Source organism: Phlebotomus papatasi, chromosome 3, assembly GCF_024763615.1.
Source record: "Phlebotomus papatasi isolate M1 chromosome 3, Ppap_2.1, whole genome shotgun sequence".
NCBI classification, from domain to species: domain Eukaryota; kingdom Metazoa; phylum Arthropoda; class Insecta; order Diptera; family Psychodidae; genus Phlebotomus; species Phlebotomus papatasi.
The window spans coordinates 51,493,967-51,512,307 of NC_077224.1; the positions used below are offsets into that span (position 1 = coordinate 51,493,967).

Consider the following 18,341-nt stretch of genomic DNA (forward strand, 5'->3'; position numbering starts at 1 on the left):
TTAATTTTGTCGGGAAAGAAAAAAATAGATAGTTATGTCCTATCTTGACATCTTGGACATGATTTAATAGAATTTTTCATATTTTTTTTCTTTTTCTAATGACAGAAATAAAATATTTTAAGCGTTTGGTTCTACTAAGATATAAATTAGACTTTCTTAAGTCATTGATACTGCATGCGTGTGTTTGTACAATCTTCCTTTAATATTTCAAAAATAAATAAATAAATCAAACTCACCTTTTCGGACGTCTTAAGATGAAGTGTATCGTATGTTTCTGCCCTTGAGACCATATTCTTCAATTTCACCGGACGAATTTGCACTGGTTTTGACATCTCAATGTCTTCACGATTCCTCAAATCTGCAGACAATTTGCGTTGTCCAGCGCGCGGAGATGGAGATAAGTCTCGTGGCTTCAGGGAATCCGTATTCCCAGGAGCCTGGTTGAGGCTGATACTATTTCTCTTGCCAACAACCATTGGAGCAAGAGCCGTTGTGGTGATGTTGTTAACATGATTATTGTTATTGTTATTGGTGCCATTACTGGCTCCACTGCACTTCACATAATCCACAGTGTCGGTGTCACCATCGAGTCCAGGGCAGCCACCCATTTGACCCCCACCCGTGCCATTGGTCTCCATCACGGCACCTCGTGAATTCTTTCGAGTGCCCAGTTTCAGATGTTCCAGCATTGACGACAAATGTTGGGACATTTCTCTAACTTTCTTTTTAATTTATGCTCTCGTTCTTAAAATGGTTTTAACTTTCTTTCTCTGATTATCCTTTGATAAATTGGTCAAATTGCCTTAACACTCATAAAAGTATTGCTTAAGATATGTAATTGTTAATTTTCTTTTGATGCTATAATTTCATTAGGCAATTAGTATTTTCTTATATTACTTCAAATAGCCCATCAAATGTCACCAGTTCTTCTTGATTTCTGCTATTCCCGCATTTACCATTTCCTCGGGTACCTGGAGTCAAATGACGATGTTTTCAATTAGTCTGGAAATGTGACCGAAAAAGTATCTTTCAGTATATATGATATTGTTGACGAACAGCATGTAAAGCAATCAATATTTGCTTTTTACAAATGAAAAAATACCCAAAATACCAATGGAAATTTTCATTTGATGTGTTGAGCAACTTTTTTTTTGCATAACGATAAATTAAGCTGGAAAACATTTGATTTGACCGATTGTAAATATTTGAACTATCTTTTAGGTATGCATCCATAAACAATGTGATATGCGAAATGTTTAGAATTAAAATTTGGAAAATTGCTGAAATTGCAAAATATCAAAATTGCAAAATTGCAGAGTAGGGGAACTTCATCAAGAACAATGAGTGTTGTCACAACGCTAAAATCAACACCCATTTCATCAAAACCTCAGAGAATGTTGTTTTATCGAGTGTTGAGCTAAGTATAATTGAGTGTAAGGGTTAGTGTTTTTGGCAAATCCCGCAATTGATTTATTTCAGTTTCATTTCAGACTATTAGCCTCGTTATAGGGGTATTTCCTATTCGAAATTTCCATAATAAAGACCGTAGTTAAGGAAAATATCAATAATCATTTGTTATATAATAGTTATTATGCTATTTTGTTCATATGATAACTAATTTAAAGTAAAATGGCTCGGAATATTCTTTTATTGAAAATTTATTGGGATATATAAATAAGTTAGTAATTAATTCGGATTGAGATTTGCGAAGCAATAAATGTATCAAATATTAATTTTTTGAAGGAATCTAGGATATCGTTCGCAAATCTCCAGCTATTTGCTATAGAAAATGTTAAAGCTTAAAAAGGACGAATTTTTAAATTTTTACGACCACTACACACTAAGAGAAATTTCTTTAAAAAATGCCTTTTTAAAGAAAATTGCCCCTATCCTTGTAGGCAGAAACGTCAAAATTTTTTAAAAAGGCAATTTTTGACGAAAATTTCTTCTAATGTGTAGATACCATTATAAAGAAAAATAATTTTAATTACTTTGTATACTTCCATTTTTTTTTTAAAAAAATTGTTTTGAAAAAAAGAAACTAATAATACTCAAACATAATATTTTTCATTAGAGTGAAATTAATCAGTCATTGATATCGTCAGAAAAATTACTTAAATTTTTGGGCTATTTGTGTCCCTATTGTTCACAGAGAGAAAAAAGTACACCAAATCAGACCCTGTTGGCTTTTCGAAGATTTTATGTAAGACGTTTCGCAACTTTTGTTTATCGGTTTCATTGTTATTGCTGCTTTTCGGTCAGCGAAAACCGTCTGAAGACCATTCCGTTTATGTACGAAAATTAATAATTACAGTTTTTAAAAGTCAAAGGTTAAACGGGTTCTAGAGGGCGTATTTCACAACTGAATCGTATCATATTTGAACTTACTGGAAAGGTCTCTTTCTGACAACTCCAAATCGATTTCAATCAATTATGAACCGGTAATAAACCGATTTTTAACGGATAACTGATTGTCCGAAAATAAATAGTATCACTCCTAAGCTATTTTGGTCGATCTTTTGAGTGATTTTAAAACCGGTTAAAATCCGTTGTGAACCTGTGAACGATAAATTTTGCATAAGCTTTGAAGCGTAGCATCGAGATCACAAGCTCGAGCATTTCGCAGAGCAAGGGACGCTCTACCATTGGCCATTCCTTTTTAATTTATAAATAGCATTCTTTGCAGAGGATGAGCAATAAAAAAATGAAATCAAAAAATAAAGTAAAGAAGTAAGGAGGAATGCAATGCAATACAAAATGAATATATAATAATACCCATGCAATATTTTGGAGACAACAAGAAGACATTATATGATGGCCGTAAAGTCGTCAAATTAATGGACGGAGAAGAATAATATGTCGTTTAATCTTGAAGTCTTTTTCCGTCAGAACTTTTCAGTAATGGCCTCTACACACTAGATAAATTTATGTCCATATGTGACAGTTTTTTCTACATTAGCGTAAGCAATTCACTTAAAAAAAGACATAAATTTTTCTAGAACTAAACGAATATTGTACTGTACAATCTTTATAATGACAGATTGTGTGTTAATTGTCATTTAGATTTCTTAAGAATTTTAATTTGTGCGGGTTGTCCATGAGTGCCTTGATTGTAAGAATCAGGACCTAGATATGATAGCTATTTAACCACCGTAGGGGAAAGTACTCTTCCTTCGAATAATGTGAATTTCTTTTACTTTTCCTAAAAGATTTCCACATGATTGTCACATAATTAATAGTTGATAGATAAGCTAATTAATATTTAATAGAAATGTTTAAATCTCTTAGAAAAAATAAAAGAAAATGCACATTATTCGAAGGTATGAACGTACGAAGGGAGAGTACTTTACCCTATAACAAATTATCAGAAATTAGTAGTGAATTAAATTATCACGCATTGATTTTTAATCCGGCTGAATCGGTATTGAATCGGTTAAGTATCGTTAATCGAATCATTTTTTCGGAAATATCTTTTTTTTTTTACAAGACCAAGTTTGTTCCCCAGTTAGAGGTGAAACCGTAAGAGATATCGAAATCCGGTTTTCAATGACCCACTCTCTCATAAGTGAACGTTATCTCGGACGGTCTTTTTTGCTTTTACATCATGCTTATCTCTATCCCCTAAAAACCATGATTATTTCTGTTCTTCTTAAAATCGACACAAGCTTTTTTCAATGATTTACGGGATTTACGGATATATTATGGAGGTAGTCTAGATGAATATTTCGTCCGTATTGACCAGAATATTCACAGTTTTGATTTATTAAAGGTGAGATTTGGATTTTTTGGAAAATTCTCCAAATTCGATTAGGGTAGAGTAAGCCCTTTTCGCCACCTTAAGGTTTTGTACCCTTGTAATTCTTACAATTTTTGTCGAAATAAAAAGAAATTTTCTGTACAAGTGCTTTGAAGCATTGTCTCTCTAATGAACCAGGAGACTTTCCGGGAATTTTTGGGCATCTAGTTGAAAAAATACATTTCCTGCAGCAATGCATGTTTCAGTACTTTTCGCCACTTTGTAAACACTCGAGTTACTTGTAAAATGCTTGGAAAAATGAGTGTCGAAAAGTACTTACACAACCGAAAAAAGTAAGCCCTATTTCACCACATCCGTATTTCTTTATTTTTTTGAAAAACATTATTAAATAGTGATATTAGAGTGAAGCTTAGTTAATAACAAAGTGACTTTCAGTGAAAAAATATCAAATACTGTACTGCAAAAACATAAAATATTGCAAGACAATTTGTCTGAGCGTTGACAAGTTTATTAAGATCTCCATATTTTTTTGGTGACTGTTCACCTTGTCGACAATTTCTTCAATTAACTTGCAAATAATCTAGTCGGTGGAGCATCTGATATGGTTTTCTGATCCGTTGGACTAGAGGTTACGAAGTGATAGTCATTTCGTAGTTCCATGAGCTCATAATTCCTTGAAAAAGTGATTTTATTTGTAGGTGGCGAAAAAGTGCTTACTGGCGAAAAAGTACTGACTCTACCCTATATTGATTTCGATCTTTAATGAATTACTTGTATCCGTAATTGATTTATTTTTCTCGAGTATTCTTTTTCGGTGCGTTGGAATGTTACTAATGTCCAAAATATTCTAACTTGCAACCTGCATAATCTATTTTCTATTTCGGAATAGTTTTCTGATTTATGAATAATTTTAAATGAACCAGTATAGCGGAAAGCATGCAACCTTAGGACTATTAAAGCTTTGTACAACAATTTTTTTTTCTATGTTCTTAACACTAAACCGGTCAAATTGTCCGATCATATTGCATGTAATAGTGTTTAAATTTTAATTTTTTCCTCTTTTCCAAGAAAAATTTGCTGAGCATCCTACTCACCGTGATCTATCATTTGACCGAACGCGCTAGGAAACTCAGTTAAAAACACCAAAAATGGTCGGTAGGTTTAGTGTTAATGGATTTGACCAGCTATTAAAATAAAATATGGTAATCAGCCAAATTAATTTAAGACACATTGAAAAAAATTAATTGTTTGAAGCCTTAGTAGCCCTCTTGCACCTACAAATTATGCAAAAAGATAACAACCAGAGAGGTGTATCTTGTGAGTTCGAGCATTCCGCTAAGCTGGGACATTTTGCCATTTCTTATACAAATTATGCATATTTATAACTTTCATTTGTTGGCTAATCTTACACCAGTCTCCACTTTTAGATTAAATTTCAGGATACTCTTTGCCCATAACATATTTTCAAAACCAAGACTTTATCTAATCTTTATTTCTAAATGCACAATTTTAATTTAAAATATAAAAAACAACACTTTATTCAAGCTTGGAATGAAAATGCATCTGAGAATTTCATTTTCATTCTTTCTTTCAAATAAAATTAGGACTTTTATGTTTATTTTTGTACAAAACAATTCTACATAATATTGTACAATTTTCATCGAAGAAAAATAATTACTGCAGATAACTTTTGATCTTAAAGCTCTCTTTAAATACCATCAGAATAAAATTTTCTTAAAGAATTTCGAATGAGTGAAATTTATTCGTACTAGTGCTTAGTAATTTAAGGTTAGCTTAAATGTATTAAATTGTTTCTACAATACGTGATATTTGGTATGGGACAAATATGCGAAATTTATTAATTAATGAAGCAATTTAGACAGTTAAATTCTGGGCAATATTATCAAAATTAAGTAAATCATGAGTAATATTTCCTCCAATGTTCATGCGGCAAAAACAGTTGGATTATTTTAGGGATCACCTTTCGTGGGATAATGTGAAATGGGTTAAACAGAGCGATTTAAATTTTATTAGGCACTCTTACTGGATTTTTTTTTCTGTGAGTTCATGTGTACATGCTGGAGGTAATTTTGTACGCCTTTCATCCAATTAAGGGGCTTAAATATTTGACAATATTTAAAATTAAACATTTTCCATTTAAGCTCAAGAGCACGCTTTTCTACCTACATAAACATTTATTTCCGGTGCGTTTTTGCGGAAGAAGGAAAGGAGTTCAATGTGTGAATTTTGAAGAAGAAAAGGAAAAGTGTTGCACATATGGTTTGTGGAGACGCCTGGTTGTTTACGTGACTTTGTGACACAATTCAACCCAAAGAGAATTCCTCTTGTAAATGTTGCGTAAATACAAACTGTTTTCTTTAGCTTCAGCAAAAAAAAGAGAGGGTAACAACATATTTAGCAATTTTTATATACCGCAAAAGAACGTGTATTTTTCTTCTTTTTTGAGAGATTTCGCTCCTTTTAAATATGTAATTCAGTAGAGAAAATGTTCATAAATAGTTCAATTTATTTTAACTTTTCCAAGAGGTAACCTCTTAAGAAGTTATGGAGCAGAGGTGTTTTTTTTTTAAGTTTCCTGAAGTAAAATTATCCCATTGATAAACGAATCACGTACTATACTTCTTCATTTCTCACCAAAAGTAAATTCAGCCTGCGGCAATTGTTCTACATTTAAAAGCAAAGAAAAAAGCGTCGTCTTCTCTGGTAAAAATTATAATTTGTCTCGAAAACGACGACGAAGTGGATAGGGTGGGTTGGAGATTTTAAGCATGGGGCAGAGTATGAGGGATTTGGTGTCAAAGTTGAAAGAGAGAGGAGCGAAATTGTGTCCTCGAATGCCATGTGGTAAATGAGGAGGAAGAAGATCAAGAACAAGAGGATTACAGAACAGCATAAGGTTTGGTGGTGTGACTCCTCAAAACTTTCCCATGTTCCTCCAATTGCTGAGATTGTCCTCCATCCAGCATTCGCTGAACCCATCATAATCATTATCTTCATGACTGCTTGTTCACCCACATTCTGTCACAGAAGAAAATTTTCATCCACAACAACATAGAAATTTTCTGTGTTTCGTTTTCACTTATCAAATTGCCACGAGTCTTATAACAAGGGTATAGCCAAAAAGTAGAGAAATTGAGTGATAATCGAAATGTCGAGAAAGATCCTTCTGATTCTACCATTTATTCTGGCTAATGTTTAGTTACGCAAGAAAATTTCTTAATCTTGAGATATTTTATCGACTTTTGAATGTTCGCAAGAGTGTTTTGTGGGTTATTTTGCAAGAATTGCGCTATTAGGTGCTTTAAAATTTTAATTAAAATTTTTACTACAGACAATTTGGACTGTTTCATATGATAGTACGAGTATATTCAAGAGAATATACAAGTAGAGCGGGAATGTTTGAAACACACTTAGCTTGATTTTAGGACAATATTTAAAACAAACTCTAGTAAATTAGACTATTATGGTAAAGTGTGCTAATTCGGGCGCCTCGCTATCTAGATCGTTTATGACTAATCCACTTAAAACAATATTTTTATTTTTATTTCCGTAATATAGTCACTACAGTAACATAATATAACTAGTCAAGTTTGAGAAAAAAAACAAAAATAATATTTTTATCCATTAAATAAGTGAATGCCCGGATTAGCACACTTGACTGTAATCGACTCATTTTAATCTTGTACCAGCTGGGTTCTTCACTAAAAATTTTGTAGCAGTGATATTTTCGCTAATGACAGCAGGTTGATTGAAAACATTTATTGTTTTTTCCTTGTGAAAAAAGTATTTTAAATCCAAAGGTTTAATTAAAAGTGAACTAGCGAAAAGACGACCCAGTTCGTGCATGCTGACTTATTTCAGTATTATCATTATTTTATAAATTTTCTTTTGATATTTTTTTTATATTATGTTTCTGAATGAAACAGTGAATAATTCTATGGATTTAGAAGAAGTAAAAAAGAATTTTATCAGTTCAAAAACAAGCGTTTCAGTAGCACTCTTCGGAAAACGATCCAGTTACCCCACCTTACTATAGTTCACTGCTCGAAATTCACAGAGAAAGCGGAGAAATCTGAAGTTCCGAATTTGTTGACTTCACGCTGTTTGTCTATCTGCTCCATCCGGCTGTCACCAGCTCTAGAGGCCAATCGGTTAGAGAAAGGGACTCGAGATTTTCGAGGGACACCCCCCAATAAGTCGACCCAAGAAATGTTAACATGCTTCTTATTTTTAAAACACGTCGTGCGATTTTTTTCCATTTTAACTGATTTGGTTAATTATGATTTTTTGGAAAAAACATGAAATAAGTTAAATATCTGTAAATTACTTATCTTTCTTGTATTTATATTTCTTTTTGTTTATAGGGTAACGTGTGGTATTTCTGGACAAGGTAATTTTCGGGACATAATATTGGTATTTTGGGACACATCAAAAATCCTATAAATATTTTTTTATTATTATCTTTAAGTTCTATGTGACATATTAAGCTCTTTATGTACAAGATAAACGTAAAATTTCTAAAATTTTATTTAATTTAAAGCGTGAAATACGCGTGATTTGTGAGTGTTACATTCCACTTTTTACAAAACCTTTAGTCTGGTCAATTTTGCAGATGTTAGCACAAACAGTGCTTAGTTTTTTTCGAATTAAGTCACTTTACAAGTGAAATTTAACCAAATTTTTTGTGAAAGAGTAAAGTTTAGACCTACATAATTAATAACATATTAGCGACTTTTGTCTGTCCCGAAATATACCACTTATACTTCTTTACATATTTTGCTATTTTGTATAAAAAATTATGTATTTTTCAACATTTTTCCATCAGAATTTTATTCTGGATAGCATAAAGAACATAAATATTTGTATCAACAAAGAAAAAAAATAATTTGAGAAGTCATTAAGCTGTTTGAAACTTGAAAGTGCTAAAAAGTGACCCGAAATACCACACGTTACCCTATGCTTGTAACTCATATCAGAATATTTTATAAAATGATCATTTTTTTTACCTTTTCTGATTTTGAAATGCTTTTGTGATTCAACAATCAATTTAATTTAGTAATCAATAGTAATTTAGATATATTTTACAGATTATGTAGGCGTATTGTTCGTCCTTAAATGAAGATATTGTTAAATCGTTCCTAATAAGGTTTTTTCAAAGTCAAAGGTTACAAAGGCTCGAGAAAGTATATTTCTCAACCGAATGGTATCATGTTGAACTAATTGGAAAGGTCTTGGAAATTCCGATAAAACTGAACCTGTTCAGATCGCTAGATAATTTTCGGCCAGTAAACTAAGTATAAGGGACAGTGAAACAGGGTATTGACCTTTGGCTCCTTTCTCCTTTTAATTTCTCAAGCCGACGTTTCGGACGGGTTTTCCTCCTTCTTCAGGTCTACATTTCAAAACAAATAAATTTTCTCAAATATAACATTTTAAACATTCCAAACAGGGAAGAAGAAATTTATCACAGCTGTTATGAGGGCTAACATCTATCAACTGATCAGTTTTTGTTATGTTGATGGAGAAATTGTCTACCGTGCAAAATTCGAATTGTGCTCACAGTGTAACGATTTTTGTGACAATTTTTTCGCCAAAATTTCTATTTAAGTCTCTCGATCATTTTATTTATTGTTTAAAATGTTATATTTGATTCATTGTGTATTCTAAAGGTTTTGAAAAAAAATCCAAATTGTAGACCTGAAGAAGGAGGAAAACCCCTCCGAAACGTCGGCTTGAAAAATTAAAAGGAGAAAGGAGCCAAAGGTCTATACCTGTTTCATTGTCCCTCATATTCTGTTCAGATTGGCTCTGAGCCGATAAAAAAGGTGTATTTTGAGCAATTGAGATGTTTTTTTTATGTGTATTTTGGGCACTGTTTTGAGTGATGTTAAATCGAACCGATTATGAACTAGTTATTTGGTTAAATTTTACAAATTGAATTTTACTAACTTTCCCTAGTGATGCTTTGGGTTCTATTAAGTCACCAATAGACCTAACTTTAAAGAAACATTTAAGTTTATTATTTTAAATTTGTTTCGGTGTTCGTCAGAGGATTGTTTTCATCTCAAGACCAAAAAGACTCAATTTTCTCCAAAGTTTTCGACCCTCGGTGTGGGTCTTTCTGAGTGGGTCAATTAAACACTGGGTCCTTTTAACACTATACATAGCCACTAAAAACTTATTTTCTTCTTGAAAATGGGATTTTTTTGGACGATTTTTAATAAAATTAAGGAAGGTAAGGTTTTTGTGGCAGATTTTAATTGACCCATTGAGGAAGACCCATACCGAGGGTCAACAGCTTTAGAGAAAATTGAGTCTTTTTGGTTTCGAGAAGAAGACAATCCTCTGACGAACACAGGAAGAAACTAAAGATAATATACAACTACATAATGATACAGTAAATATGACATATTGGTTAATATAATGTATCAAATATTAAATTTCCGGTTGTATATTTTACGGTTACGCAATTTCTTTACCCTATAAGTTAATAGTAGGTTGGAAGAAATACAAGGCAAAGTCATAATCTAATCAGAAGACATAAAAATTTTATGATAAATCTAGAACTTTAAGAATAAATGATATAATATTTAGAGATATAAATAAAATGATGTAATAAATTCTTAAATTATTTATTGAACGGTACTAGAATTAAATTTGTTTGATATTTTTGAATATTACTCCCATTAAATTTTGACTTAAATATTTAAGCTTTCATTAAAAAAGACTTTAAAGGCTCTTTCACATATTCTGGTAAAAAAAACTTAAATTTTAAAGTGTATTTTTTGTAAAACTTTTAGGTAAAACGTATATAATTTCACAATAATGGCGTTGAAACAAAAATGCCAGACTTCACTAAGTTTTTTCAATAATTTTGACAATTAATTTGACTTAAAACCTTACATTTTCATTATCAAAAATTGAAGAGAAAGTTTTGAAATAAATCATGAGTTAGGTGAGATTCTTAAAAATCTTACCCATTTTGATAGTACTGCCACAAATTAGGGCACATTGTAAGACATTGCGGATGCCTTTAAAGTGATTGCCGAAAATGTTTCGAGGTACATCATAAGTGGAAACGTCTGTCAGAGCTTAAGTCCAAAATACCGCAGCACTTAAACCCTGACTCAGAATTAGTATAATAAAATTAAGAGGAATGTGAGGGGGGTTCCGCCAAATTCAGCCCAATGAATATTGGCTCCTCAAAACAGAGATGAGTATGTGAGGAAGGAAAGATGTGGACCGGAATCAACTTCTTGCCCTGGCTTTTCAAGACGGTATATCCTCAGCCTTTGGCAGCAATTTTCTGTTGTCTCTGGGAAATTGCGAGGAAAGTGAAAAAAGAAAGTGGTTTGGGTGAGGGTGAATCGACATAAGCCCAAAATCTGTTTGAATTCTGAATTAACTAGAAGGTAGAGCAAGTTAAAAGTTGGCACTGTGGGTTTGGGAAAAGCATTCTGAATCACCAATCCACTCTCAAACAATAACAGAGAAGAGTACGGCCCCACCGCCCTCAACTTCATTGTTGATTATCGCAAGTCGATAATGTGGTGCGTGAAATTGAAAGTACGTGGCGCGAGGACACATCAAATACCATTTAATCGTATACTGTGAAAATTACCGATAATCAGATTTTCCAAACGACACTCCAGGGGGTCTGGTAAGGGACTAAGGGGCCGTGGTAAAAGTAATAAAGAGCATGGAAAAGTTGTGGCAAAGGAAAATGAAATATCAAACGGGAACCTTAAATAAGCTGTCGTTTGCGACAATTTCAGGTGGTTGCATGCAACTGGTTCTGCCAATCAACAAGTCTAACGACAATTTCACACTACTCACAGTCTTTTTCATTGAATATTGGCTACGCTCTAATCGAACCAGTGATTTATTGGAAATTTTCATGTTGGGAATTTTTTCTCTACCGATCACATTCGGAGATTTTGTATCAGTCACAAAAAAAAACTAGTCACAGATCAATCAATGCTCGATAAACTTGATCGTGATTTGAGGTTGTTTTAAGACAGAAAGAGTCACTGATATTGCCTTCGAACTACGGACACTGTGTTTGTAATTTATGCGTTAGAAAATTTGAAATAATATTAAAAAGGACATTACTAATTGTTACTAATTAACGAGGGGATTATTAAAAATAAAATTAAAAAACCGATATTTTCTACAATCTTTTTGTGAGGCAAAAACGAGCAAAAAATCGACCAGAAAGCAATAAATAGAAAGGACTTAACCTTTTTTAAATTTCAAAAATTCAAAATTCTACCGAAAACTTTAAGCAATGAAAAAAATGAAAAGTCAGAATATTTAAGGTAACAGCCTTTATGGCATGACAAATGGTTTTTTTCTCTCTCTCTCTCTCTCTCTCTCTGTTACGTCCTGGCGGCCCACTTTAAATTAAACGTTTGTAAATTTATAAACAGATTGGTATGAGAGAGATTCCAACAAAATGAAGGAATGAATGAAAAAAATCGATTTATGATTTGGTCGGATCTATTTCTTGTTATTCTATTTACAATACAGTAGAATAAGTTAGGAAATTTGTATTCTGTATACGTAAAAAAAATAATATCTGCAAATTTTCTAGCAGCCAAAAAGTAAAGTATTAAGAGTATCAGGAATACCCAAAATTTCTTAGGAAATAAATCGATATTGGCATAGAAAAAATTTACCTGCCTGTGATTGCATTAGTCTTGAAATTATTTGAATTTCATTTCTTAATTCGCAAAACAAGAATTGTATTTTATTAATCGAAGTTATTAGAAAATATAAATAGAGAAAACATGGAATATCACCAATGCGTCAGAGCTGGATAGCTCCTTCCGGAGGTCTACAATCTAAGGTAGACCTGGGGAAAGAATCACCCTGCTTCGAAAATTTGGCAAGAAGAGAATAAAGGAGGGAAAGAACCAGGTCGAAATTCCGTGTTTTCTCTATTTGCGTCAAGCTATCTGCCGAAGCCCTTATTAAAAAATAGTTAATAGTGTTAACTATATTTTATATAGGAGAATTTTTGCTTTGGGAAGTAAAGTTCTCTACACATTGGGAGTAATTTTCGTCAAAAATTGCATTTTTGACAGAATTTTGACTTTTCCGCCAACAGCAGAGCAGATGATTTCCTTAAAAAAAAAAGATTTTTTTGACGAAAATTGCGTTCAAAGTATTCAACCTTAACAGAAAAATTGAAATATTTAAAGTCTGGTGCACTTGAAGTCATGACACTTTCTCTTATTATAAAGAAAGGCGAAGATGATACTAATTAATTTCTTTTTATTAAGGACATAGGCCATTATTTGATTTAAATAAAAAATAATAGTCTTTAAAATAATAACTCTATACAATTATTTAGAACTTTACTTTCTTATTACATATCCAATGATTTACGATTATCATTGTTGGTGTTTGCGACGCGTGATTATATTATTTGTAATATTATCAGATGCCCCTTTTTCTGATGATTATGGGATTTGGTAAACCGTTCTTGTCATTTTTATTTCAATTGACTTTTGTTCTCGTAATCTAGATAAAGTTTTTGCAGGTTTTTTGAGTTTGGGTGACCATAGTGTTGATTTTAAAAACATTGCCAGTTCTATAGAGAATGTCAGTCATTTGAATAACTATAGCCCCTATAATCCTTTCTTTATAAAGATTTAACTCTATTCAGTGGAATTAGCGCTATGGTCACCTAAATACCAAAACAAAGAAAAATTAAAACTGCTCTCTCTTGGAGTTCGAGTAGTTAATACAGAAAAAGAGGTTTCCCTATATTACGGGAGCTACAGCAAATTGAAATTAGAATTAATAATAAACATTTTGGTGGTAAATCAATGATATTAATCAGAAAAAGTAGCAAAAGCTGAAACACTTAATCCATATCGCGTAGGGGGAACTGGGGCAGTAGTAAACTGGGGTAGTTGTAAACACTGTGATTTTTTTCATTAATTTTAAGACTCCAGAGGATAAAACCCATAAGTATTCATAGATACCATGGGGATGTATGTCCACAGAAGAATTGGTCAATAAAATCCTAATACTTTAAAAATAAAAATCATTTTTCCCGAAAATGTTGATATTTCAATTATTTTGGTCATTTGGATTTCCACCTGGAAATTAAAAACTGTGTAAAATAATCGAAATGTAGCAATACCAGTTCTTTCCTACATCTTTTAGGATTATATTTATGCATTTACTAGAGAAATTGAGATTCTCATTATTTCAAAAGAATTAATAATTGGTCAGAAAACAGCATTTGGGGTAGATGTAACCAGGCAATTTCAATTTCACAAAATGAGTAGGTAAAAGAGCGGGAAATTGATCTTCATGCGAAATATCTATAATTCATAGATTACGAAAAAAATTGGTGGCGCTGTGTTAAATAAAAAGTCACATGATGTCAAAATATGGGGAAAATCCATTGAAAAATGTCTTTGATATGCATGCTTTTAGTTTTTTTGCTATTTTAATTATTCTTTGTAAAAAGTGTCGTGATTTTTTGAAAAATATACAGTCTTTATATATCTCTTAAGTAATTAAAATAATCGAGAGTGGTGCAAAGTTAATTTCAAGGGTGGGAAAAAAAGGTGTTTACATCCTCCCCAGAAAGTGGTTACTTCTACCCCAGGTATTTTGTGAAAAGAGAAAAATGCACAGGGACACAAATTTTATTTTTATGGAAAACTCAATTGTTTTCCAGCATCCGCATTACCTTTGATGTATTGCCTATACCCAAGGGTAAAACATGAGCTAAGAAATATTTTCCAAAAAATCACGGTGTCCTTGGAAAATCACCTCAAATTCGAATGTATCGAAAATGGTTACATGTGCCCCAGTCTCCCCTATAGTGTGAAGGCCCAAGTCAAAAATACTTCATCTACAAAATCTGTAGTAAAAAAATACAGTAAAAAATAAAGTGAACAAAAGTGGTACAAAAAACTTCTAATCCTTAATCCTAAATTCTCAGTGTTAGTTTGAGGTAATCCTTTGTTGCGAAGCTTTATACTCTGAAAAAATATTTTGTTTAATGGACAAATAGATTTTGTTCAAATTTTGTTAAAAGAATGTTGTTTACCAGTTTAACAAAAGTTTTTCTCACATTTTATATGGAAAAACATCCTTGTGCCAAATTTTTATTGTTAATTTGACATGACATTTTTTTCAGAGTAGGTTAAAATCCTAAGTATCTGTCTGAGTCGATTTGAAATAACGAGCTAGGTCATCTTGCAAGCGAGATTTCTAAATAAGTCAATTTTTCCCCAAGCCCAATAGTATTAAGTTCCGCAATATGCTGTACACAATTACGACCTAAGCTGAGAGACGCCATTAGTTTGCCTTTAACTAAGCCGTTACAAGGCTTAACCCTTTAAGGACGATAGGGACACTGGTGTTCCAAATATTTTTTTCCTGCGACCTTCTACTCGTAAAGTTATGTTTTGTTCTAAAGAGGCAGAAAGTAATTTTTTACTCCCAAGTTTTGACCCTCTTGTCGTTAAAGTGTTCAGCAGAGTGATAGCTTATGGTCTCTACACATTAGAAAAGTTTATATCCATATTTGACAGTATTTTTCACTTAAACGTAGGTAATCTGCTTCAGTATACGCTGAGAAAAAAAAGAAGGTGCGATTAACTTTTTTTCCTCGTAACTTTAACTCTTTTTAGGTCTAAAAATATATCAACATTTTTTAATGTTAATTTTACACCTTTTTAAGGGTAAAATTAACATGAAAAGGCTTAATTTAACACCTAATACACCTAAAAAGGGTAATATTTACACCGATTTCGGATCAATACTGCTGGGTAAAATTAACATTTCCGGAATGATATTTTAACTTTTTCGGATTTCTCTCAGTAAGTGTAGGTATAAATTTATCTAGTGTGTAGAGGCTATTGATCATAAACTGATGGAAATGTAATAAATATAATATCATTATATTGATTGTAATTGCGTTAAGCCGTATAGGGGAGTGTAGGCATGCTTCGCACAGAGTAAACCTTCAAACGATGTGAATTTTCTCTTTGTTTGCAAAGAACTGACCTACCATTTCTCATGTCGTATCATGAGCCTAATAATTTTATGGCTGAGAAATGACGAACTAGCTCTTTGTAAACAAAGAGAAAATTTGCGTTGTTTGACGGTTCACTCTGTGCGAAACATGTCAAGATTCCCCTATCGGCTTAAGTCTTAAGCCTGTCTAGCACATAATAAAATATTTTGTGATAACTTTAAAAGGATTCTAACCTGGAACATTTACAACATACAGTAATAGCTCTGCCACTAGCAGAGTGCCCATGATTAAATAATATTAAATAATTAAATAATTATTAATAAATTAAATAATATTTAATCGAAAAAACAACATTTTCTGTACTGTTTACCAGGTTTATGAGAAATCTGATACGAAAATTACACATCTTTTTCGGATTTTAAATTCTTTTATTAATTTATCAATTAATCAATTTATCAATTAATTTAATTTCTCAATTAATTTTGAGAATGAACCGATTAAGATAGAAAACTTAGATCGCAATAGATGAAAGAAGAAGTAATTAGACAAGCTTTTAGCCTTAGACAAGTTGGTAAGAACATTTTGTTTATTAAAAGTTAGTTAAAAAATGAAAAAAGAAAATAAAGAGAAAAACTCATTTTACGCACTCTTTTTCAAAAATATCGTTTTAAATAGAATTTTTGAAAAAAGTATCCTTTAATTTCATTGTAAGGTATCAGGTACTTTTCATGTTCATGAAAGTTGTAAGAAATAAACTTACTCGGTTTTAAGCTCGAAATAATTAAAACTGGAAATTTGAATCAAATGTATAAAATTTGAATTTTAGAAAACATAAAAAAAAATAATTAGCGTGTGTAGAAAATTTCGGAAAGTGCCTACGACGAACAAATTTCAGATTTGAGGTCCTTATAGAATCCTCTAACAAAATTTATCACTCTATTTAAACTTCTTCACAAAAGGTTGATATTATTCAATCTTATTCCTTGTTTTGTTGAATTACAAAATTTAAAAAGTACAAAGGGGAGTTCAGGGTATTCCAGTAGCACTGAATAATTTTTAAATCAATCTTCTAAATGAACATCCAAAGTGATGGTTAATGTAAGAATCATGATTTTTTCGTCACTGAAAAGGTTTTTCACAAATTTCGAACAATTTGTTCCGCCCAGTATCGTCAATCACGACTTTGCAGTGTTTGGTGATTCTCCAAAGAAGTCGGTATCTTTCGTTTTGGTATTTAAAATACCTCTGACAAAAACTCTTCTTACAGTTGAAATTCTTTACAATCTCAGTTTTTATTTAAACTTAAGTGATTCACAGATCATATGCTAATATTTCACAATCGGACAAATCAAATTCTATCAAGTTTTTTTTGTATTCTGTATAATTTCTCGTTGTTCAAAATTCTGCGGTACTTTGAGAATTGATACGAAAATGTTGGATTAAGTATTTAATATGAAAAAAGAAATAAAAACATTTTTTCTGTGATACTTTGTACATTTCGAAACAAAATTGTAAACAAAATTATCTGGGAAATTAAAATATGAATATGAATGCGAAAAGCTCTTTACTTATCTGACCGAGTTAATTTATTGATGTTGGTCGATTGATGGGTAAAATAAGGCTCGCACTCAGTCAACAATTAATTTTCACTGATTGAACAAAAAAGTGCACAATTTGATTTTAATTGATGGTTTTTACCAGAAACCTTCGATAAAAGCCCATCAACGTTCTTGTGTGCCCAACAACACTGAAATTTTTAATTTTTTCCGAGATATTGTTTTGAGTACTTTTTAAAAGTGTTCACTTTTGAGTCTCTTGCACATTTATTTTAAAATTGTTAAGCGTAGATATCAAAGAAAATCACAGGTTTACTATCTGCAGAAGACAGGAAGAAAATCCTGTTCTCCGAAGAATTGAGGTGTTTTTGCAATTTTTTTGTAATTTTAAAGAACTTTTGCGGAATTAGGAGAAAAAAAACTAGATTTTAGTTCGATAAACCCGGTGGAATTTTAATTTTGTGCCAACATTAAACAAAAGATGAAAAGTTTTGTGCGGTTTAAAACACTTCAGAGCTTGGTGAAAAGTTGGTGTGAACTGCTGGAGGATCGAAAAGCTACTGAATGAACTAAGCTTGGAGCTTCAACGGAAATACGTCTCTGGATGTCTTTTACTCGCGTGGAGAGAGAAGTGAGATTAGCAGAGGCGGGAACATACGTTTTGGGATCGTTCGCACGCCTCAGATGATAACTGACGACTGAATTGGTTGGAAGCAACAGCATCAGCATCAGACCTGAGAGACTTGTCGAGAGAACATCTCTTGCATCCCTCTCCCGGAAAAACACCACCGTACATTTTTTTTCGGGAAAATTCTGTTCTCTCACAGAGATTTTCCAACAAGGTGCATCTTTTTCTTTTGCGGTTGTGTATCTCATGCTTATTTATTTACACACATCCCACCAGAAAAAACAGATATTCTTGTGTGTAAAGTGTGTCACTTTGTGCATCTTTTCTTTTGAGCTCCCTTCTCAATTTCCATCAGAATTTTCTCCAGTCTGT

The 18,341-nt window shown here is 32.1% G+C and overlaps 1 protein-coding gene across 3 annotated transcripts in view; it reads right to left on the reverse strand.

Annotated features, from left to right (window-relative positions):
• LOC129807222 (nitric oxide synthase) overlaps positions 1-18,027 on the reverse strand; it is a 78,624-nt gene extending 60,597 nt beyond the window's left edge. The window contains exons 1-2 of one of the 3 annotated variants that reach the window (XM_055856336.1): positions 17,363-18,027; positions 237-971 (exon numbers count right to left, since the gene is read on the reverse strand). In XM_055856336.1, coding sequence (XP_055712311.1) covers positions 237-710 — 474 coding nt within the window. In that variant the 5' untranslated portion in view covers positions 711-971; positions 17,363-18,027. Of the gene's footprint in view, positions 1-236; positions 1,003-17,353 lie in introns of all 3 variants that reach the window. The other 2 variants (XM_055856335.1, XM_055856337.1) reach the window with 2 other exon arrangements.
• Between the last annotated feature and the right edge of the window lie 314 nt (positions 18,028-18,341).